Raw genomic sequence first — 23,799 nt, forward strand, 5'->3', positions numbered from 1 at the left:
TGTATGAACGGTTATCTCCTCAAACTGATGAGCAGTTGGCACCTTGCACGGCAGCCAATGCCATCAGTGTATGAATGGGGTGAATGAGATATGTAGTGTAAAGCGCTTTGAGTGGTTGGAAGACTAGAAAGGCGCTATATAAGTACAGTCCATTTACTTTCCAACAAAATGTTTCTGCTGTTAGAACTTAGGCGCTTCATTGATTTGACATCAACACACACACACACACACACACACACACACACACACACACACACACACACACACACACACACAAAAAAAAACAACACACACACACACACACACACACACACACACAGATGTAGAAGCTTAAACTATACAAGTCATTTACAAGGGCACACAGACACAATACAAATACACAAAATAAACTCACACAAACAGATATAATTTGCACAAAAAAGAAAGACATCAAAAGGCACAATTATAAAATTCTGCAAAAACAAAGGCATTAAAATGTAGTCACTACAGACACTTACTCTCTCTCACACGCACACGCACACAGTGATACTTTGTTACCTTGATCAACATTTCAAACGTGAAGACGCCTGTGAAAACGTAGTCAAAATAACGCAGCACCTGCAGAGCAACACAACAGCATGAGATATAATTATCACATTATAAAGAAAGTGAGAGAGAGAGAGAGATGCAGAAAGCTCAAGCAGGGGAGATTAATACAGACAGAGAAAGACACAAACGAGCAAACCGACCAGACAATAATCTGAATTCTAATCTTAATCCTGTTTTTGTTTTCTACTTTCAAACTTCCATTTTACATCATCTACAACAACATCTATTTGTCATGTCCAATTTCCTTTTTTAGTGTTAAAGTAAAATCATTTATTCACCATTTTTATTCCTAAATTTCCCTTTATTTTTTTTCTGTGTATTATCCTCCACATATTCCATCCCTTAGTTACATTTATTGTAATAATACACAACACAACATCTCTCATGGATCACTGACTGAGTGTTTCTGGTTTGTTTGGAAAGAGCTGAGGAACTACTAGTGAGTCATGCCGTGGACGCTTTACTGCATCAAGGTTTCTTGATAAAAAAAGGACAAAAAGTAAGTAGACTGAGATTTATGTTCATTTATTACATGGCTTTGTTGAACGCATTGGTCAATTACGGCATTCTACTGTTACCGCTATAAATAACAGACCATTGCTGTGGACGCAGTTCTAATCAGAGACTCTAGAGGAACACAGCAGACACAATAAAGTCATTTTTAAAATCAGTAAAACCATTTTTATATCAATAATTTGATACAAAATATTGATTTCTCTACTAAGTAGCCATGAGCAGCATCCAAAACATTCTGAGTTTGGTCCAAAACAGTTGGTTTGCATATATATCATCTAGCATGAAGACATTTTCTCTGGTCTACATAAAAGTTACATAACCTGTATAATTGGCAGTTTCAGCACTTTATCACCATTATTAACCCCTTTACTAACTTCATCCTAACCTAAGCTGTCCTTGCTTTGGAAGATTTTGCTCATCTTTATACCCTCAGGAAACATTTTCAGAGGGATGGAGCAGCACGCACATTCACAGATAGACAGAAAGACACACACACACGGAGGGATGTCTCACATTGTTTCGTGGTGAGTCAGGCCAGACAGGGTCCTCTGCGGCAAGGGCGATACTGCTCATAGCGATGACAGACAGGATGCTGAACTCAAAATACTTCAGAGTCAGGATATAGTGACAGCACTTCCGAAACCTGGTGCAAACACACATACGCATACACATGTAGACACAAAAAAGCACGCAAAACAAACTGTTTAAAGATTTCTATGCCCAGAAATAAAAATGTTCATATCCAATAACTTCTCTATGTCCTTGATACGGATGTTTTACAGTGTTTGAACAAGGTTTTACACACACACATAAATACTCACGGGTTGGTGGTGGACATTATGAAGCAGGAGCTGTAGGGAGGCATGGGTTTGGGGCCGTCCTCGTCTCCTCCCTCATCCTCCTCCTCCTTTTTCTCCTCGCTCTTCTTCTGGTCAGTGTTGGCATTCTTGTTCACTGAGCAAGACAAAGAGAGAAAACGAGAATTGGAGGAACGAGAATTGACAGAAAGACATAGATAAAGTCCTGCATCCAGTGTTTTTGTAGTCTGAAAGACTAAAAGTTAGGACACCTAGGTCTCTGCAGCATTACATTTTTGAAATGTCCCCGAACTTTATAGAAACACTAAACTGAGATTAGTATTCTTTAAAATGAAGGAATAGTCAGATGCCAGAGATTAATCAAGGCATCTGTTATGGTCTGCCATAAAATTTGTGTTGTAGTTATATTAAAAAACTGAATACTTCAATACTTTTACCATTTACCAATATTTTTGAACTAAAATAGTTTATTTGCAGGGATGTAGATGTCAGTGGAAAAAACATATCAGACTTATGTTACATGCAAATATATCCATGTTACCATAGTTATTGCACCAATGATATGTGATGATACTATGATACTATTTTCTGTTGTCTTATTGTCTTTCAATTTTATTAAGATACTAGTAATTAAGAATATCATTATTTGCAAAAGAAAAAAAGAAAGAAAGAAAGACATGTTTTTATGTTTTATTTGTTTTAGAGCATTTGGAAATGCTACATTTTGAAGGGCATTTGTACATTTGTAAAGCCCTCAATCCTCAATCCTAAATATAAATGGACCGCTGAGTTCTATGTGGAAAAATAGTGTTGGGCAGGACATGATCGCAGGGGTAGAACTGGGTGGTATGGGCAAAGTATTAAGACAGGGCCTTAATCTCACATAGCTACATAGCCTAAAATGTGAGGGATTCTAGTCATTACTTGTGTTGAGTCAATTCTCCACTTTTATAATGTTAGGGGATTTTGTGACCTTCATAATCTATATACCTGCTTACGCCATCGTTTACACATGACTGATCCCCCAGATGCTCACCTTGCAGGATGGCGTTGGTGGAGGGGTAAGGGTAGACAGGTGGCATGTCTATCTTTGTATACTCTGGTTTAGCCATGCTGGTCAGGATCAGGCTGTCCATGCTGTGGAGCAGGGTGTGGGTGTCAGCGTCGCGGCAGTTCAGCAGGTTGTTGACGTGGTCAGGATGATCAGGGTGATCTGGTGGGAGGGCGTACGGGTGCTCATGGGCACTGGCCAGCTTGCTGTTGTTGCGGAAGTTGTCCAGGTCCTCGTTGTGCTGCTGTATGGGTCGTGTGGTGGAGAGGCTGGGACAGGTGCTGTGGTGCTCCCTGATGATGGAATAGGGGAGGAAAGAGAAGGGACGGAGCAAAAGGAGAAAACAAGGGCAGGAGAAATGAAACAAGGATAAGGAAGAGGAGTATTAGGTGATGGAAGGAGCATCTTATCAAAAACACCAGATGTAGAACCATACAGTATGTCATAATATATGCACTGTCTCCAGTACTGTTAGTACCAAACATATACAGGACATGCTGTTATGTAATGTGTCACACAGTCACTAAATATCATTACAAAAACAAGGATAGGATCTAAAACATGAGTATTAAACACTACTGCAGTTCAATATTAGAAATCCATTATTAAATAACAATAAAAAACAACCATAAAAATCTCTAATGGTTAAGTCTTCATTTTATCTCCACATGTGTAAGACCAACTTTTGAAGACCAGTATTTGCCCGCGTCATCTAGGTAGTCTGATCCAAGCAGAGATTTAGGTGCAACCAATTTGTGATGAGATTACAAATGCTGGTAAAGAGTACTTAGTCTGCACACAAATGTTCTTGGAAAGTTACCGGCCGTGTCTGTCGGTGTCAGGTCGCATCCTGATTTCTTCGTCAAAAACAAACTTAACTGGCTTTTAATGCCTGTCAGGTTGTAATTTGAGACATTCACAGAGAAAATACACCCTCCCTTCACTCACTTTCTGGTGCGATGCCCTCTGCTCCTCTCCTGGTTGCCGTGGCGATGCCGTCTCGTCTTCTTTCCCTCCCCTTCTGCACATTTTTCCCCCTCTCCCTCTGTCCCCCTGGATCTGTGTCTCCTGCCTTCCTCCCCCTCCTTGGCTGCCCTGCGATGCTGCCTTGACCTCCTGTGTTCGTTGTTTCCCTCTCCCACCTCGCTATGGTGGGGAGAAACGCTGCTAGCCTCCCTTCCTTCCCGGTTCCTGTGCCTGTGGCCCCGGTGGCTCCTGTGGCTGTGCCTCTCCTCCACCTGCTGGCCCTCCACATTGCCCAGAGATGTGCAGCTGAAGCCGTGTTCCATGTGGGTCTCTGTTGGCTGGCCTGTTCCTTCACTGTCTGGCCCAATGGGTTTCTGATGATGGTGGTGGTGGTGGTGATAGTGGGTGGCTCTGCGGTAGTGGTCGATGTCCTGGCGCCGGTACTCCTGGTCCAGCGGCAGCTCACCTGGTTGGGTTTTGTTGGTGTTGTTGTTGCGGTTGTCCTGCGGGTTAACCACTAGTGGCCGATCCAGGTGGGTCTTCATATCGCCACGTCCTTTACGTGGATAGGACACCTGGGTTGGGGTAATAAAGTAGCAGATGGGTCTCTGCTGCTAAAACTTCAGATACATTTAAAAGGTTACAACCAAAATCACAAATTTTCTTACTTACCCCAAGCGTCATCAAGCCATGCAAGATTTTGTTTTGTTTTATTTTGTCCAGTTTTTGAGATATTGGCCTTCAAAGCTTCTGCTCCTACCCCAATTCAATGGAACTGATTTAATTTGTGGTGCTTATATACTGAATATAAGTAACAACTATAACAATAACAATAACCTTGACTATGTTTCTGAAGACATATGCTTTTGACTCTTGCAAATGCAACTTTTCAACTCTTTGAGCACCACAAATGCAATCCTGTTGACATCCACGCCATTTAACAGCAGAAAACATCGAGGGACTACTAATCTCAAAACCTGATCCCATAAAAACTGAGTCTATCTGTCTATCTATAACGTACGTTTTTACTTTGGCTGTGCATTTCAAACTTGTTTATAATATAAAATGACAAAAAAGCTAATTAAAGAAAAGCAGTTTGATCATTTTAAGCAAAAGCATGTATCTGCACCAATAAAAGAAACAGTTGTTATTTCCTCATTGACGCATTCATGCACTCATGCATGTCAATATCTGTATAGCTGGGTTGTAACCACTGCTCATAAAACTCAGCAAAGCACATTACAGTTGCATTTACAGAATGCATTTCTGTTGCAACTCTAATGCAATGGTTTTTTTTAGCAATTTGCTTCAAAGCTGGCACATGAGGCGCAGTATATGCCAACTGTGACCTCCATTCAGGCAGTTTATTCCTAACTTACACCTGAGTTTACCCAGAATAAACCCAGAATTTGCAAGACTCGCACAATCTCCCTGCCCCGTTCCCTCCCCCGAGCCACAGATATACACAGTTCAGCAAACAGTCCACCATTTTTGGCTCCACATGAACAATTTGAAATCGAAATTGTCATGAATCTTTTCCAGAACCACAAAATGGCAAACATCTCCAGCTCTGAGTAAACAGTTTGCTGAGCCATATCCAGTCGACTCCTGATCATCTTCTTTTTCAATTCTTTTTTGAAGTGCGTTACACTTCGCCCCGCTCCAGTTTTGAGTCTGCTGCCTTCTTTGGGTACAGCTCTGGATTTCTCTGCATGCCCCACTTTAATAATGCATTGCTCCCAAGCACGCAGCTTCAAGCCGTCCCATATAGCAGTGGCTAGCACAATAATAACACTCGTTCGCAGGCTTAAAGGGACATTACATCCTGGAATCAAAACATCAGTGCAGGATGACCCAGAATACACTTTGATAAAAAGCAGGTTAGCAACATGTATTAATCCACTGTGTCCACTGTAGATCACTACACAAATTACATGCAGGTGGACTGGCACCTAATATAAATGAAGAGTAACTCAACAGCAGGCTGAAAACAAATGTCTCCTAGTAGAAAGTCAGTTTTAGGTCTGTCTACATGGATGTGGTTGTATCCATACCCAACAGTAATGTCATGGTGTCACCCTGGAGTACACTTACATTACTGCAGCAATGTCAGTAGTTTGACTGAAAACTATTTAACAGCATAGCAAAGCAGTGGTAACATGTCAGGAAACCAATTTTACATGCATGAAAAGTCTATTTATAGAAGCATGGTGCGATACTGACAAGGAGCTTATTAAGGAAGAAACTTTGACGTCATTGTCAATACAATTAACGGGGATCAAGTTAAAATTTTCATTTTAAATCAAAGGTCCTGTAAACTTTGCAAAGATCTCAGACCGAGATCATCACTTTATTTACAGTGGAACGAGGATGACTTTAACCTCAGGAAAGTGTCAACTTTCAAGCTATAGAAAAACCTGCAAAAAAATCTGCTACTACTTACAACTGACGAACACTTTGAGGCCCATTTTGTTCTTAAAATGTTAAAACCTGTGAGATATTGGGGATGGGTCATGCATGCTTATGTAATTTTTGATGTTAAAATGATTTGAAGTGAGTCTCATGGATGATAATGTCCCTTCAAGTGTTTAACCAATCATATCACTCTACACACATTAACAAATATTCACCATATATATCAGGAGTAGACTGCATATATATGTGTATATGTGTGTCTTTTTTTTGGGGGGGGGGATCCTCACCTCCTCTCCCTCCCCTCCCACCTTCCAGTCCTCCTGCTCCAGCTCGTTGTAGAGCGCCTCGCGGCTCGTCATCAGGTTCTGCCGGCGGATCTCGCTCGTTCTCTGCTCCCACACTGACTTGTTGCCCTTGATGTGGTTCTTCTGCTGCTCCTTGCTGTTGGGGGGTGTTTGTGAAGGGGCGAATGGAAGGAGGAGAGGGAATTTAGAGGGGAGATGAGGAGAAAATGGATGGCAAAGAGGGTAAGAAAGAAAGACAGGGAAATGGCAGATGGAGGACAGTTAGATAGAGACTACAAGATCCTTGTGGGAATTTAGCAGCAACAGAAAGTCACTGCATACCCTTAAAAAGCAAAGAAAAGAACTTCAGTACAAAAATGAATAAAGCAAATGTGGCCAGCAAGTATACTCAGTCTGCAATTTCAATGTGAAACCACGTAACACTGAGTCAAATGTGTGAATGGATGAAGCATGAACTATGAACTAGTGTGTATCAAAGCAGCAGGAAACAGATGAGACAAAGAAGAGCAGGAATGAAATCATGAAAACACTTTGAGCTGTCTGAGAAATTAAACAATCCAGAGAGCTCCAGTGTCACTACTGATGTTTTCATATTAAAAATTAATAACAATACATACAAATTATATGTATGAAACATTTATAGATTTATAATGGCTGACGTTCTATTTGATTCCAGCTCTTGCTTCACAGAGTAAACCTGTCTCTGTAAGAGCGTTACATTTTGGGTTGTTGGGTTTGTGAACTTGCAGACGCCCCCTTGATGCAGCACAGTAAAGCTCTCGCTAAAAATGGCAGATATACCAGGATATAGCTGGTATCTTGCTTAGTTTGAAGCGTGTCTGCAGTAATACAAGGAGAAAACCAAGGCTGGATATGTCTAGAGCGACAAACATGTTAAGTTTGGTGAAAGCTTTAGGAAGTAGCAATAACGGCTATATATGGAGTTTGTGGTGGATGAATGGGTCAAACACAGGACTTTCACCATAAGTCAAGGATGATTTTTCTTTTTTTTAGTTTCATACTTTTCAATTTTCAGTGACAGTTTGGTTAAGTTTTGGCACCAAATCTACGGTTAGGTTTAGGAAAACATCATCATCAATGTTGACTTTTGGCTACACACGGGGCACAAACAGCAGCATTGGGCAGAAAGCCCTAAAATCAAACTCCTCCCATATGCAGAAACAGTGCGAAGATATCTTACCATTTAGAAATAACCATGTTGCTGGCCTCGAGAGTTTTTTTTATCATGGATGTATTAAGAGAGCTCGATCACTCCGAGCTGTTACCAATTTGTTCCAGTGGCCAATCATGGTACTGCATCAACAACAACAACAAAAACTCCCTGTGGCGCAAAAACGCAATTTCTCACAAGAGAGACCACAATTGTAAAAGTTGCCTGTAAATTCAGAACTATGGAGTTTTTAAATTTGTGAAATATCTCAGATCCTAGACAAGCTGACTTTGTGCGCGACATCATCCAAATGTGGGCAGGGCCAGAGGGAGAAAGCATGAGCCACAAAATGTGGAAGAGTGAGCTATTTTCATTTGATTGGAAGCCATGTCACAGTGCAGTTTCAAGCTCTTATAACACATCCATGATCCCTATCTGTCCATCTTCATGGTATCTACTAGAGTTAATCCATCCTAAAAGTGTCCAGAAAACCCAATTTAACCCCAGGAGTTTTCTGTTGGCTCATGCATCATGTTTTGCTGCTGTGGAAGAAGTAAAATCACAAAGAATGGAAAACGAGTGGAAAGCATCTTTTTGACATCTTTAACGCAGACTGGTGACAGAGTCTGTCTAGAAGCCGAGAGGACATCCAATGTCTCAGAATGTTTTAGAAGATGTCCAGTCCAAAGAATAATGTGAGAATGAGGAATGTTAACCCATCTTTCACTAGTCCCAAAGCCAACTAGTCCCAAGCTCTTGACAGCAGAGTTTGTGAGTATGGGATCAAAAACAGAGTGAAGGAGTGTGACCATGTTTTGTTACTGTACCAGAGCTGTTCATCTGAAAGGCTTTAAAAATCACAAAACAGTTGAATCAACAGGGTTAATGCTGATTGCACTGTCTTTTTATTCTTTTGATTCCAAACACATGTCAAACATACATGTGTAAAATGTGCAAAAACATGTAATGTTCCTGTGCTTGCGTCTCTGTACATGTTGATTCACTCGTGTTGTGTTCTGTGATTGAATCGATGCTTATGATGAGCTAATTTTCCAGGCTGTAAAATATTATTTAGATTCCATAACTAGAAATCATGCACACCCCTGTTACAGTAAAATGACTGACAAGTTAATGTCTAATTGACAAGCATAACTGTAGCACAAAGCCACTAGCTTCTAATCTAGCCATCAAAGGCTCACCACAGCGACTGAAGAGTCCGGTGACTTCTAAAGGAGCAGCAGGGTTTTTGTGAGCATCATTTTGATGTGTCCTATTGTCGGGTGTTTCTGCTGCCAGGAGCAGATTTTACAGACTGTCCGCCTCTCGCTCTTCTTCACTTCACAAAGCCCTGAATCTGTTCCTTTCATTCTCGGAACAATCGCTTAATCATGTTTTTTAAAAGGATGAGAACGAGGGAGAGTGTGATGGTGGGTGTTTGTGTGTGTGTGAGTCACGTGTACATGAAAGCCTGCCAATCATCCGATTTGAGAGAGAGTGAGAAAGAGAGATTTGTGTGTGTGAGAAAATATTATGTATACAGTCATTTTTGTTATGTACATTTAAATTTTATTTATCTAGTCCCAAATCATAACATTTAATAACTTGTAATTTTTTAAGAGACGAGTGTGTGTACATGTTTATGTGTGTTTGTGCGTATGGTGTACTCACGCAGCAATCGACAGGTTGGCTGCTGACAGCGGGCTGACCTCTGCCACTTCCTTAGCCTTCTGCATTGCTGTCTTCTGATTGGCTGCTTCCTCTTGTTCCTCTTCATCCTATTGGAGAAGAAGATAATCATTTCAGTTACTTGATCCTAGCTTATATTTCCATAAACTAGCATGTAAAAATAATACTTATATATCAAGAAAATGACAAAAACAGCAATCAAGAACAAAAGTCAAGTGAGATTTTGAAGCATCTTGTATACTTCAAATGTTAAAAAAGGCCCAATACACTATATTTATGTTGTACTTCAAATAAAAGGGAAAATGTCTTTTTTCTTGGTTTGATCCTGTACCTTGGTGAGCTCCTGGGCGTTGGCCAGATTGTCGACAGCGATGGCCAAGAAGACGTTAAGCAGAGTGTCTGTGGTGGCAGAAGTTAAGAAGACATATTGATTCCAGAACAACCAGAGAGGAAGCTGACGGTTTCTCAGGAGGAAGATGAATGGGTGAGGAAATGAGAGATGTTAGGTTGCAGATGCAGGAAAGTCAGAGGAAAGAGAGGAAGTAGAATTGTATTCTTCAAATTTGTGGAGCTCAAATGGACTGGAAAAAGGAAGACACAAGTCAACGTCCACATTTTATCATCACTGTAATGCAATATATATATATATATATGAGCATGAAGGCAGGATACAGTTGCCGAAGAGTGTGAGGACGATGAAGAAGATGGAGAAGACCATTCCTTTGTCGTTCACTCCTCCCTGGGACTTAATACCATCGTACATCACCATGTTCCAATCTTCTCCTGTCAGGATCTACGGAGAGAGAAGTTGGTGAAAGAGAAAAGGTCAATGATTAAATCTTACTGGTTTGATGTATTTAGAGCTCATTAAAGAAAATAAAAATCCAGACTTTGTTTATAAATGAGAAAAAAGAGCTTCATTTGTGCATTTTCACCCCATGACAACGTATCCATGTCTGACATAATATGAAAGTAAATAATCAATTAAATCCAGAATAACCCTTTAATTTTCATCATCATTTTCAAGAAGAAGAAAAAAAAACCTTGAATCACCTGTTGCAAATAAAGCTTGTGTTATGTACCTATGTTAACATTCAGATAATAAGGAGGCAAAACCTTAAATTCCATTTCAAAGTAGCTAAAGCCCAAAGATACTTCTCCTAAACTGTTGCTTGAGCATCAACATATACAGATACAGGCACACACACACGCACACAGCTGGCCTCTGAGTCACTGCGAGACAATAAAGCACAACACAAATGGCTCTTTACAAAAGCTGTCTGTCTATCTGAGTGGAGAGAACACAGAAACTGCAGTCAGGACTGAACAAGTCATCTGACAAACTGATGACATGACAACAATGGGCATTATTAAATTTCACTCTCAAAAAGGGCTTCAGCTGTCCTGAACATGTACATGAGTGTGTATAAGTGTGCTCACAGTCATGTTTGGAAAATACAGTAACTCGCTGGTACCTCATTTGAAGATGGATAGACTGCTGAGTTTATTTAGCTAAATAAATAAAGTTGTGTTCACATAAACAGTGAAGAAGAAGTGAAGTGACATAAATAGACTTTTAAAAATTAAATATGTGTTTAGAGAAGAACCTTTATCATTGCAAAGAGTGGGCAACATAACTAGCTTCAATTCAATATGAAAAAGAGTAACCACATCACACCAGTAATTACTCTGTTTTTCCCTCTTTCCTACCTGAAACACTGTCATGATAGCTGCTGCAAAAGTGTCAAAGTTAGTAGGAGGGGTTCCACCTTCAAAGTTGAATCTGCGAGAAAGAAGACAAAAAAATATATATATTGAAATAGCACGACAACTACATACACAAAGAAATATAATAAGAGAGAGTGTGGGCTTGTTTTTAAGTTTGTGTTGGTACTGACTGTCCTCCAAACAGCTGCATCCCCAGCAAGGCAAAGACCACAATGAAGAGGAAGAGAAGGAAGAGCAAACTGACGATGGACTTCATGGAGTTGAGCAGAGAAACCACCAGGTTTCGAAGAGGAGCCCAGTACCTGAGAAGGAGGCGGAGAAGGAATATTAATGAAGGAAGGCCAAACGTATGTAAGAAAGAAGAAATACATGATGGAAACACAAAGGAAAATAAATGAAAAACAGGCAAGTGTGCAGTAGGGGAATGTAAAAGAAAAAAATATATATATTAAGAGTGGAGATTTGGATTTAAACCTCCAACTATTTACTGTGGATATACATAACTAGTATAGGGATAATATATGTTGTCTAATTTAATCTTAAAATAACCATTCTCAAATGTCAACTTTACAACAATGTCCAGTGAATTAAAATACTAAATAATCTTCAAATCATAAAACATATTTCATGTTTGTATTTCATCACAGTACATTTTTATTTGTATTACAGTGTGTCCTATCCTTCCACCCAGCATCAATTTAAAAAGACCGGCTAAGGGTCGGAGCTTTAATTCAAACTAACTTAATGTCCAGCTCTAAGGGTTTCAGTTCTCTGTCTCTGTCCCTTAGACCCTGGTTGCAATCACCACACCCCTCAAAAAAGTTTCATGATTTCATTAGGGTAAAAGACTCATTTTCAAGTGAGGTGTGTCTAAATGAGTAGCATTGTGACAAGTTAAACACGAAAAAAATGGAACAATGTGCGTGAGCCAAATCCAATTAAAATTTCTCCTGAAGGGAGCGTCGAAGAAGTGTCAAAGTGCCAAAACCCAAGAACTGTTTAGATGTTACAACAGTGAAAAGATTTTCAAATTAAAACAAATTAAAAACTATCTTTTCAACCTCAGCGTGTCATCATCATCCTCATTATCACGACTGTCTCATCCATGCATGAGCGAGCTGATGGACACGAGTGCACGTGTAAGAAAATGTGAGACAGATAAGACTCACTTGGTGACTTTGAAGATACGGAGCAGTCGCAGAGCTCGTAACACACTGATCCCAAAGGATGTGCCTGGTTTGATGGTGGCCCACACCACCTCGAAGATACTGCCCACGATTACCTGCACATGCACACATACACAGTCAGATCCTGTCGAGTATATTCAGGGTGTTAGTTTTGAACAAAGTGACAAAGTGACAAAGTTTTGAAATTGCAGGAAAACTGGTGGAATCCAGGTCATCAGATCAGAGTCTCTTTGAATCCCTTACTGAATCTATGGAGGTTTACTATTGACAATTACAATTTTAAGTTGGAAACATAAAAAATACCTAAAGCTCTGGGACATTAAAGTGCTAAAAACTTGAAGATGACAGATTTGCTAAACGGTTTATTCAACCACAGATCCTAAATTGACCCAGCTGTCTGAATCTAACTCTATTCACAGGTAAATTCAATCTCTCCACAGTTTTGACAGCAACAACTGGTGCATAAGACAATCCTGCAGCCATCTCTGAGTTTATGTAAGTCTTGAAATCATCATGGATCTTTATTTTGTTCATATTTGATGAATAAACATTCCAGTCAATTATAAAACGAAACATTAGCTGAGAACTGCACTATACAAATCCATTCAGAGTCTCTAACTCCATCCGCTGCCAGCTGACTGAACACAGTATTAGATGGTGTCACTTTACCATGTGCTGTATGTCAGCATATAATATGAAGTAACCTGCCAATAAGCCTCTGCAACAGTGTCAGCATGACAAATGAATGCGCAGTTATTGCACGTGTACTGGTGACAAACGCGGCGCTGAATCTGCTCTTTGTTCGTTTGTCGCAGGGCAACATGAGAAAAATCTATTTCTCAAATCTGTTGATTTAATGGAGTGTTGGATTTGTCATCAAAACCTGATAGTTACCAGCGTAATTTGTTTTCTTTTTTTTCACTCAGTGAAACAGTGTGTGTGTGTTAGTGTGCACTCACCACACAGTCAAAGCAGTTGAATGAGGAGTGGAAGTAGGGCTGGATGCCGAGACCATACATCTTGATCAGCATCTCAGACATGAACAAACCGAGGAAGATAAACTCTGCATAGACTGGAGTGAGAAAGAGAGAAGGGAGGGAGAGAGGGAGAGAAATGGGAGAGAGAGGAAGGTGAAAATGAAAGAGGGTGAGGTCATGGAAAGATAAGAGTGGATTGAAAAGAGGAAGGGGGAAAGAGAAATGCAGATGAAGGAAATGCAGTGCACAAGAGAGGACAAGTCAGATGAAAAGACAAAGAAAGTGGAGAAGGAGAGGAAAACAAACGGGAAGGAAAGGAAAGAGAGTGAGAGAGAGAGAGAGAGAGAGTTAGATGAGTGGAAGTCAATAGTGGTGCGAGCCCAGCGGTGTATGACAGTCTGGTGATGAATGGACTCCATCAGCAGCTACAGCTTCATATGCTAATGACACTGGACACCGGCCAGGGCCAACGAGCTGAGCTCAACCGACGGCCCTGTGTGTGTGTGTGTGTGTGTGTGTGTGTGTGTGCGTGCGTGCGTGCGTGTGAGTAGTCACGTCAGCAGCAGCTGCATCCAGAATTAAAATAAAGATAAAATCTAAATAAACAAAATAATGCATGTTGAGTTGAATTCAACAAGCAGAATGTGAAATATATGGTTGTATATCACTGATACAGTGATTGCTAGATTTGACTTAGAGTATAATCAAAGACAACATTATTTATGTCTCATACCGTATTCAGGCCGATACGGTATGCAAGGTGTGTGTGTGTTCATTTGTGCTTAACGTAACAGTTGTGAAACAATTTAGAAAATTGTGTTTTATTTCTCTGATTTGCCAAATTTCTTTTCATTTCTTTTTCATTTATGTCGCTTGACCACTGCTATCTCTCTCTATCTCTCTCTCATAATAAATGGACACAGACCGAAGGAAGCTTTTTGGTTGTAGCACAGACTGAAAGCCAGGTAGGTGGCTACACAACATAAACCAAACAAGGACATAATTGACAGCGTATCATAGTTTAGTTTACGACCTCAGCCTGAATAGCGCCCAGTGTCAGTGATATTTCAGGCTGACAGTGATGCCAGATTGGCGACCAGCATGACATCAGGTTGTTTCTGTTTCTACTTCTCTACTGGCCCCTATCACCACACAGTAAGCCATTCAAAATTAAAGAGAGGAGGGGGTTTTGCCCTTAGTCTAAACTGGACATCGGTGGCTACAGTACCATCTATCATCAGAATAAATATATATATATATTCACGAAAAATATTTTCTTTCTTTATCTTCAGAAGAAGGATGATGATCATGATGACGGAGCAGATGCCGGTTAGTCGAGAACATACAGCATGTTTTCTGCTATTTTAAGGAGTTAAAATTATAAATGCGTTGTTTGCATGTGTAGGAGGAAAGTGTAAAAAGATGATTCAGGTTGGGGCGAGGTGTGTGTGGACAGCAGCAACTGAAAGGTGTTCTGAAACTGAACTGTAAAATATTGTTCAGACGCTGTAACGGTACGGTCATATTATTTGGATCCAGTCTAAGAAAAACTGTCCCAAAGTTAGCACCAAAAGAGGGCAGAGGCCAAACAGTGGAGAACTGGTTTCAAAAGAAGTGGAGCAAATATTTGTGTGTATTTATGACTGATATTTGAATATAGAGTTTTCTTTATGCGTGTATTTACTCACAGAGGAAGTCGGAGAGCAGCTCAGGCTGGTTGTAATGTACTGCAGCCACACACATTGTGTTGAGGCCCACCAGACAGAGCACCGTCCAATAGAAAGCCTGCGTCTTCACGATCTTGCGGATGAAGAATCGCATTCGTCGCTCTTTCTTACTGTAATTGGAGCCCTCCTTACCGCTCTTTATACTGGAGCGGGCAAAACCTGCGGGGAGGGAAGTAGAGAAGATAGTAGAGTTGAGTTTGATGGAATAATTAATACAGAAATAACTTAATTTCTTTCTTTTTTTGGACCCATCACCATCCCCACTAGATGATAAAAAGCTCATTATTAAGATGACATAAAACTTATTTAGCCCCCCACCTTTCATCATTTCTGCTCTTTTGCCAGTCGGCAGCAGAAAGTACCACCTCAACATTTATCCTTTTTACTTCCTGTCCCTTACTTTTAACAAACCAAAGAGCTGCAGTTTGCTCCGAACGAACAGAAAGTTTTTAATCTTCACGTCTCCATCCCTCTGTTTTTCTTACCGACTGCATCTCCCATGTTGTCCTCTCCTTCCTCAGGGTTCAGCAGCTCCGTCTTGTTGTTTTTGGTTTTGATTGTTGGCCTTCGCCTTGAACCTAGCATGAGAAAAAAAGGAATGTTTCTTCATCTGTCCATCTCTCAAAACGTTACTGTCTCATTCTTGCCACAGTCTGTCGCTTGTAGGTGTATTGTGCTAAACCCTACATTTACACCTTTAACGGAGCCATTCTGAAATTGCTTAGTCATACATTGCCCTACATAAGTGTTTGCTTAAAGATATGTTGGCACAGTGTCTGATATCCTCATTTATCCTCTAGGAAGAAAAGACAAGGCATGCATCATAGCATTTGTGCAAATCTTCTCATGATATAAGTGTCCACTGTGAACAGTTCTGTCTTCGTGTCTTTTGCTGACTGCACTCGTCCACACAATTAGAAGAAGAGAGAAAGTAAGTTACCATCAAAGTTCCCTGTGGCGTCGTCCTCAGCCAAAATTACCTCCTCTACACACGACAATAAAAAAGAAAGATGTTAGCCTACTGCATGAAGATTTAGTTGGTTTTTTTCACATGCAGTATGTCTGTAAATGGGAACAAGCAGTGTCAGTGTCTGAGTGTCAGTGTGCACTGACCTGCTTTGCAGATCCACTCCAGGTATCCATTGAGCTCTCTCTCAATCTGCTGCTGTCGCCTCAGCTTGAGGAACTCGCTCCTGTTCTCCACTCGCTCTCTCTCTTTGGCAAATTCACTGTGGGCACATTTGTCATTTTAATTTGCTGATTTGTGATTAGACAAAACAAAAACCATACCACACAGAGCATACAGTAGTAGGCTATTATGTTGAAAAGGGAAAGGAGGAGGACATTTTAACTATGTGAAAATGACAGAAGACCGTACCCTGAGAGTACACCCAGCACCAGGTTGAGCATGAAGAAGGAGCCGATGATGATGAGGGGGATGTAGTACATCCAGTTCCAGGCACTGCCCTCCACATCATTACTCTGCAAGAGAAAAAAACAGACACACTCATAACCTAATATATAAAATGGGTATGTTCTGTTACTCTGCTTAATACTGATGATCTGCTTAATCTTTCCTGCTAAATGTCATTACACTGTATAACAACAGCTAAAAACTCAGATCATAATTTACAGTCACTGCACATTTCTCCTTTTTTACTTTGCACTAGAAAAATACTGCCAAACTGCTATATATACTTTTGTACAATATGTTTTATTTATTATTGGTATTTTGATATTTTATTATGTATAGTTTGTTCTTTATATTTTTATTCTTAAGTTGTTGTCTATCGTCACTGTGTTAAATGATGCTGCACTGTAATTTCCCAGCCTGGGATAAATAAAGTATATCTATCTATCTATCTATCTATGAACAGATTATCCACTGTGTTTGTTCTAATGTTTTATCTCCAACAGGCACCAACTACATTTATCAGTCCTGAAACAGCCTTGGTGAGGGTAATTTTAAAAAGCTAAAGGATTCCTCTGAAGTTTTCTTGTAAACAAACAAAACTGATGTTCACATTCAGTGTTTCTCACCAAAAGGTGTTCTGTGTAACCTTGAGTAAAAAACATTTGCAAAGCTGATTTTAAAACAAAATATTTTAAATTGCACAGGTCTGCTTGCTCAGTCTTCTTCTTTGCTGCCTTTGTTGGCATATTACCGTGCTCACCACAGTCTGGACACCACCATGGAGCCATCAACAGACCATGAATTGCCCGATTGCGTGAGTGCCCTTGTGTGTTCATGACACAGCCAAGGCCAAAAAACATTGCTCCATAGTGCCACGAGTGGACGGAAACCTCACTGAGTACCTTTAAGAGTCAATTATTCCTCTAAATTATTCAAAAATCTTTTATATTGTATCAGTTGCAGCTTTAGAAGGTGTGTCCGAGTTTTTTTAATTTCTGAAATGCATGACTGTTATTTGCGATTTGGTTTAAATTTTTATTCCACCAAAAAGATATTAATCTTAATCCACTAGCTAATCCAGCTAACTCACTACTGAGGAAAAGATGGACTGATGGATGTTAGCTACTTTCTCTGTACTACACAAGAAATAAGGAGAGCTGTCCAGAGTCCAGAGTGACCCATTTTCTTAAAGTTAACTTAAACTAAACTTCTTTAAAGCCTGACCTGGATGCAGCGACACTGAGTTGTGTGCAGAAACAACAAACAAAATAGAAACACATGCCATGTGCAGTGTTACGTTACAGCACTGGCTTTCATAAACATTGATTGCACTGAGGTGTCCCGGGGAGCACATCAACAGCATCAACAGTGACTCGGTGTCACTTCCCTCTTTCACCAAACAAACCCAGCTGACGACCAGAGAAATCAGGTTGCCGGAGGATATCATGTTTCTGTGACCTGTGTAACGCCTAAATGGAACTATCAGCTGATTATTATCTGCTGCTGAAGTGCTGCGTGCATTTGTTAGGTTTTATACTGCATGGTACAGCGCAAGCAGCCCGTTCTCTATTAAACTTTCATTGGTTTCCTCCTGACTGCCTGTGTGAGAGTGGAAGTCAGCCTCCATCCATCAGAAAAGATGTTAAATATAGAGCGAGACGGACCAGAATAGAGAGTAGAAGAGAAGGAGGCGGAGAGAGAAGGAGAGCGACTCCGAAGGCAGGAAAAGGATAGATGAGAAGACGGATAAAGGAAGTCAAACGGAGAATGATAAAGAGTTCATTAAGCTGAATGAAATTCAGGCCAATCACCAACTTCCACAAACACCCACCCACCCCCGCGAGTCCTTCGGTGTGCTAAATAACATACAGTACAAACCTAATATACATCACAGGGACCAAAAAAAAAAAAAACCCATCGCTTATATGATAACTGTGGAAAATGTGACGAAGATTTGAGGTTTATAACGGCATGGGTATCTGCAGTAAGTTCGCCATTGTTCAAACCAACAAGAACACTGTATTAAAAACAGATAATTCTCATCTTGTGAAATTGTTGTTGTCGGAAACGCATTATAAGCACTGTGGAAGAGCCAACAGTGTCGCCTAGACCACTGACACAAGAAAAGGATGAAAGAGATGAAAGGCGGTGTCATGGTATTGTTGTACATGTATTTGTCATTTTTGGATCTTCGTCATAATGCTACTGCTTATCTCAAGATAGACGGGACGAGACAAGAAATGTAACGTCACTGTGACATTCTGTGTTCGATAAGCCACCAGACTGTGAACAACACATCATGTCTTTTATCTTATGTTCTCACCAACATGTCTAGCAACAAACTGCACCACTTTCGAGTTAAATGTGATTCACTGAACAGGACAACTTACGTAGTAGAGCATGTCTGTCCATCCCTCCATGGTGATGCACTGGAAGACGGTGAGCACGGCGAACAGGATGTTGTCGAACTGGGTGATGCCATAGTTTGGTCCAAGCCAGCCACCTCTGCACACTGTGCCGTTAGGACACAACCTGGACGGCAACTCTGTGCCACATGGTAATTCGTCCACTACGTCACCTAAGCACAGAGAAAATAAAGGAACACAACCCAAGTATTAACAATCCTGTAATACTCATCCAAGAGACTGGTAAAACACAGGTGTAATACAGGTGTTTTGTACTATATGTCTTTGTATACCTAGTTGACAATAAAAATGTATCAAAGGTTGCGGGATGTTCTGCCACTGATTCAGGCTTTTACAATATGAAGGAATGTGCACTCCTATAATGTCATAAATATGGCATTTTTTCATCTAATTTCACCAGAATAACATGGATGGTTCCTTGGTATGGTAGCTCCACATAAAAAAACTTTTGACCACTTTCACTGAATTTTGGGTATTTGATTGAATTTTAGATTTTTGTGTTCTTCCAGGCCAGGATTGACCCCCGAAAACTCATTGGGTTACAATGTACAACACACATACACACAGCACATATAACGCACACATACACACATATAACACACACACACACACACCTACATACATCTACTCACACACAGACACAGACACAGACACACACACACACACACACACACACACACACACACAGACAACTTCAAAGCTACAGGTGTGTTTTATCTTTCATGGGTATAAAAGCTCAACACCTCTAAGGTCACATTTTAGTCTGAGACAGCACCATGAAGATCCTTCACCAACCACCAACCCTCTACCTTTGCAGCATCCTCCCATCATCCAGGTGCTCCTCCTAACCCATCACATCAAAAAGAAAAAGTGCCAATTCTGCCCTTGCATGACTAATGCCAAAACAAACCAGATGCCACAAATGCATATATTTGCTAAACACACACCATTACAATCACATACTGCCACTCATTCGAGTGAAGACACACACGTACGCAAAAACAAACTGTTTGTTTTTTTGTGTTTTTGAAATAATAAAATAATATGGATTTATTCTGAAATGTTAAAGTTTTGTAAAATTTAAACTTTTTAAAAATTTAAAGTTTTTGGCATATAAATAATTCACTCTTCAATATCAAAAAGTTTTTTTGCTCTTTGTTATTTGTGAATAAAATTGCATTAGTTTATTCTGAGCTAGGGAAAATAATAATAAAAATAATAATACATAAAAATACATAATAATTCATAATTTAGTTTACAGTATTTCATTCCAAAATTAGTGGTTTATTGACTATGAATTCCAAAAATAGGGATGAAACTTGTGTTAATGAGTTGGTATTGAGTTGACTAACAAGGTGAAACACAATATTGGATCATAATTCATATTTTATGCTTAATAAACAGTCAAATCAGATGGGGTCAATTTTGACCCTGGAGTACAACAGGTGTCATTATGTGTCACCATTAAAAAAATGTATATGCTTTCAAAACAATATTCTGACTAAACTTTGACATATACCAGACTGTGGTAATCAATCAACATGTGTTCCTGATATATGAACTATAATCAAAAATATTCCGAATTTTAGATTTTTTAAGAACAAAAAAATCCAATATAATTTCATGTAAATGAGCTTTACTGACCCTAAAGTATAGAAATACGGGTCAATCTTGGTATTAATGAGTTGGTATTGAGTATAACAAGGTGTAACAGTATTAGATCATAATTCATACACTATGTTTTTTGACACCAGTCAAACCAGACTGGGGTCAAAGTTCACAATGGAGGAACACTACTGCATAGTCGACGGGAAGGTATTATGAGGGTTAAGAACATCCAATAGGATCTCTCTTTGAAATGACCTGGCCAAAGTATCCTATTATGGTATTATTATTGGTATATTACTGCCAACTACACTTTTCCTGCTATGTCATAAGGTCTGCTGTGAAAAAGGCTTGCCTTTTGGACTTTAGTGTTCTTAACTTGAGAAGCTACATGTTACTGTATTTTACTAGTGCATGGCTGATGGAAGCACTACTGTCATTTCTTTCTTACGTGTGACTTCGTCGTAGCAGGTAGCGTGGAACTTTCCCATGTAGAACTCCAGGCCAATGATGGCGAACATGAGGATGGCCACGAACAACAGCAGGCCAATCTGCAGCAGGGGAATCATGGCCTTCATAATGGACTTGAGCACCACCTGCAGACCTGGAGGACAGTGCACACAAGTCAGAGGAGGAGCTCGTGGTATAATTAACAATGCATCTGAATATTAAGTAGCTGTAGTTGCTTATTGATTGGTTTGTTTCTACAAACCAAGAAACAAAGTGAGCACCTTCAACATTTACGAAACTTTTATAGTATAATTTTCAAGTCAAACATATTATACCTGGCTGTTTGAGGTGAAAAAAGCAAATAGTGGTATACACTAGTATCAAATGTATAAAAGAGGCTGCAGGTAAAGTCTACAGGGAAGTGTGCACAAACTTACTGGGAATCCCAGACACCAGTTTCAGTGGTCGCAGCACTCTGACAGCTCGTAGTGTCCTCAGGTCAAGCTGTGATCCCACTGATGACAAAATACTGCAGAGAGATAGAAAGAGAGTGGGAGAGAAGATGTAGAGATCAGAACAAACAGCACTGTAACTGGCTTTTAAAATCATCAACATTGCTACAAACAAGCTTATTACAGCCTCAGAGTCAGTCAATTCAGTCTGTCTAGTCAGTCTAACACGCAGCTTCAGCAAAAAAGACCTAAACTACTGACCGACATGTTGCTGACCTGGATGTGTTTAGGTCTGGTGGACAAAGACAAATTAGTCCACACCAAAACCACTTAAGTAACCCAGTAACCTTGTGTAGTTTTAAGATTCAGGGGGTCACTGATGACACAATATAACTTGCTCCAAGTCAAACTTTCCAAATATCTACAGTGCCATGGCAACCAAACTAATTTAGTCTGCTGGGTTTTTTTTTTGTCATGTGATGCGGTCAAAAGCTTCAGAACACAAAATAAAGTGAGCCTTGAGTGGAGATTGTTTTATAAAATTTTACTACTGGATTGAAATTTGTGTTTGTGTTTTTTTTTTTTATTTGTAGTTTTTTCAATTATCATACAAAAAAATGATATTCCGTTTTACAAACAACCACAGAAAGACAATCCTGAAGTTTGTGTTTTAACTAAAAAACACCAACAAGATCGTGGCGAAGTTTGTGTTTTAACTAAAAAACACCAACAAGATCGTGGCACATAACAGCCAGTAGAACATAAAAATATTAGATTAAAATACACAATTACAAAAGGAATGATTTAGTAATCTGGTAAAAGTGTGGTAGTCTTGCCACGACTGCCTGTTCTGTCGGCACTGTATGTGTCTATAGTGTGTGTGTGTGTGTGAAGCTCTGGTGTAAAGTCAGCCAGAGACAGGTTGGAAAATTCCATGCTCTGTCTCGTGTGGGGGTGGAAGGCAGGGTCTGTCCAACGCAACGGGGAGGGGAAGAGTGTGGGGGCGTAGAGAGGGGATGTTCTGAGGAGGAGGAGAGAGGGAAATGAAGAGGTGGAGCACGATACATGGACAGACCTTAAGACAGACAACAACCATTAATAATAAAATTCATATATTTTCATTTTTGCTTCTTTTCTTCAAGCGTATTTATCAGTTGAGTCTGTTGGCAGCTCTTTCAAGTTAAAATATCAAGACATTTTTGTAAAGTGTATTTAGATGCGCAAACCCTCCAATACAAGCATGAGCATAGAGAAAAAATTTGTGACCTGCTTGCTGCAGGTTGTGAAATTTGATCATTTGCTCATTTATATTCATTTTGACCTGAAAGGTTTGACTAAGGGTGAATGTTAGTCAATAGGTCCAACAGCTCAGTTCAGTCTGATACCCACTGAGAAGTGTTTTACCCCGTATTTTTGACATTAATAAAAATTAAAGCAGAGAATTGTATACTGCGAGCAAAGATTCGCAAAGATCAGCAGGCACAAATACAGTGGTTGTAATTTTTTTCCACTATCACAACCTGTCTTTCAAATACACCTGTGCTATGTGCATCTGGAAACATTTTCCATAGAAAATGCATAAACCTTATCCAGCAGAATGTGTAATGAGTCACATTTATCATCATCATCACTTATTTTATCTCCTACCAACTTGGTGCAATTTCTCAACCTGCAAATGCATTTGCAATTACTAAAGAGGCGCACCTTGCTGCTGTCACACACAGTGTGCCTCAGATGCCCGGCAGACTGCGCTTCTAGATTTCTGCATGTGTTCGCAGAATGTCTTTTGTGCCAAAAAAGTTTATCAAATCTGTCCCGCAGGAAGGAGAGCTGTCCATTAAATCAAGTATTCGTGATGGTGGGATCATGAAAAATAAGAAAGCAGGAAGAAATGCCATTTAGCCACTTACAGCAGCACTATATAACACTAACAGCTAAAGAAAAAGCCAAGAACATTAAAGAAACAAGTGACTTGGAAAAATAGTGAGAGACTCAAAGGAAGTTAATGAATTGAGCTAAATTATTAAATTTGGCATCTACTTCTCCCTTCATCCCTCTCTCTGTTCTACCCTCACTCATCTTCACCCCCACCCCCCTCCTCCGTCTCTCTCCAGGTTGGTTGCTAATTCCAGTAAGAGGTCATTTATTAACAGACACGGTACCGGCAGCCAAGCCCCTCATTCCCTCAATGGCTTTTTAACTGCCACAGCTAAAGGCCATGCTGCAGACCTGAAAACACTGGACCTCAGCAAAATAAAGCAAACAGCCTCAGGTCCAGTAAAGATCCAACAGGACACATTGAAAGATTATAGTCTGA

At 40.0% G+C, this 23,799-nt stretch overlaps 1 protein-coding gene across 2 annotated transcripts in view; it reads right to left on the minus strand.

The window, feature by feature from the left end:
• cacna1ab (calcium channel, voltage-dependent, P/Q type, alpha 1A subunit, b) overlaps nucleotides 1–23,799 on the minus strand; it is a 166,818-nt gene that overhangs the window by 50,883 nt on the left and 92,136 nt on the right. For both annotated transcript variants that reach the window (XM_027282430.1, XM_027282431.1), the window contains 22 exons: nucleotides 21,468–21,559; nucleotides 21,032–21,184; nucleotides 18,940–19,127; nucleotides 16,514–16,617; nucleotides 16,249–16,364; nucleotides 16,076–16,120; nucleotides 15,621–15,713; nucleotides 15,097–15,294; nucleotides 13,391–13,503; nucleotides 12,414–12,526; nucleotides 11,415–11,546; nucleotides 11,227–11,299; nucleotides 10,189–10,309; nucleotides 9,848–9,915; nucleotides 9,499–9,605; nucleotides 8,658–8,678; nucleotides 6,642–6,795; nucleotides 3,922–4,514; nucleotides 2,959–3,266; nucleotides 1,926–2,058; nucleotides 1,618–1,747; nucleotides 538–597 (listed from right to left, as the gene is read on the minus strand). In XM_027282430.1, the coding sequence (XP_027138231.1) occupies nucleotides 538–597; nucleotides 1,618–1,747; nucleotides 1,926–2,058; nucleotides 2,959–3,266; nucleotides 3,922–4,514; nucleotides 6,642–6,795; nucleotides 8,658–8,678; nucleotides 9,499–9,605; nucleotides 9,848–9,915; nucleotides 10,189–10,309; nucleotides 11,227–11,299; nucleotides 11,415–11,546; nucleotides 12,414–12,526; nucleotides 13,391–13,503; nucleotides 15,097–15,294; nucleotides 15,621–15,713; nucleotides 16,076–16,120; nucleotides 16,249–16,364; nucleotides 16,514–16,617; nucleotides 18,940–19,127; nucleotides 21,032–21,184; nucleotides 21,468–21,559 (3,115 nt within the window). The remainder of the gene's footprint in view (nucleotides 1–537; nucleotides 598–1,617; nucleotides 1,748–1,925; nucleotides 2,059–2,958; nucleotides 3,267–3,921; nucleotides 4,515–6,641; nucleotides 6,796–8,657; nucleotides 8,679–9,498; nucleotides 9,606–9,847; nucleotides 9,916–10,188; nucleotides 10,310–11,226; nucleotides 11,300–11,414; nucleotides 11,547–12,413; nucleotides 12,527–13,390; nucleotides 13,504–15,096; nucleotides 15,295–15,620; nucleotides 15,714–16,075; nucleotides 16,121–16,248; nucleotides 16,365–16,513; nucleotides 16,618–18,939; nucleotides 19,128–21,031; nucleotides 21,185–21,467; nucleotides 21,560–23,799) is intronic.

This window comes from Larimichthys crocea, chromosome X (genome assembly GCF_000972845.2).
Source record: "Larimichthys crocea isolate SSNF chromosome X, L_crocea_2.0, whole genome shotgun sequence".
Classification (NCBI taxonomy): Eukaryota; Metazoa; Chordata; class Actinopteri; family Sciaenidae; genus Larimichthys; species Larimichthys crocea.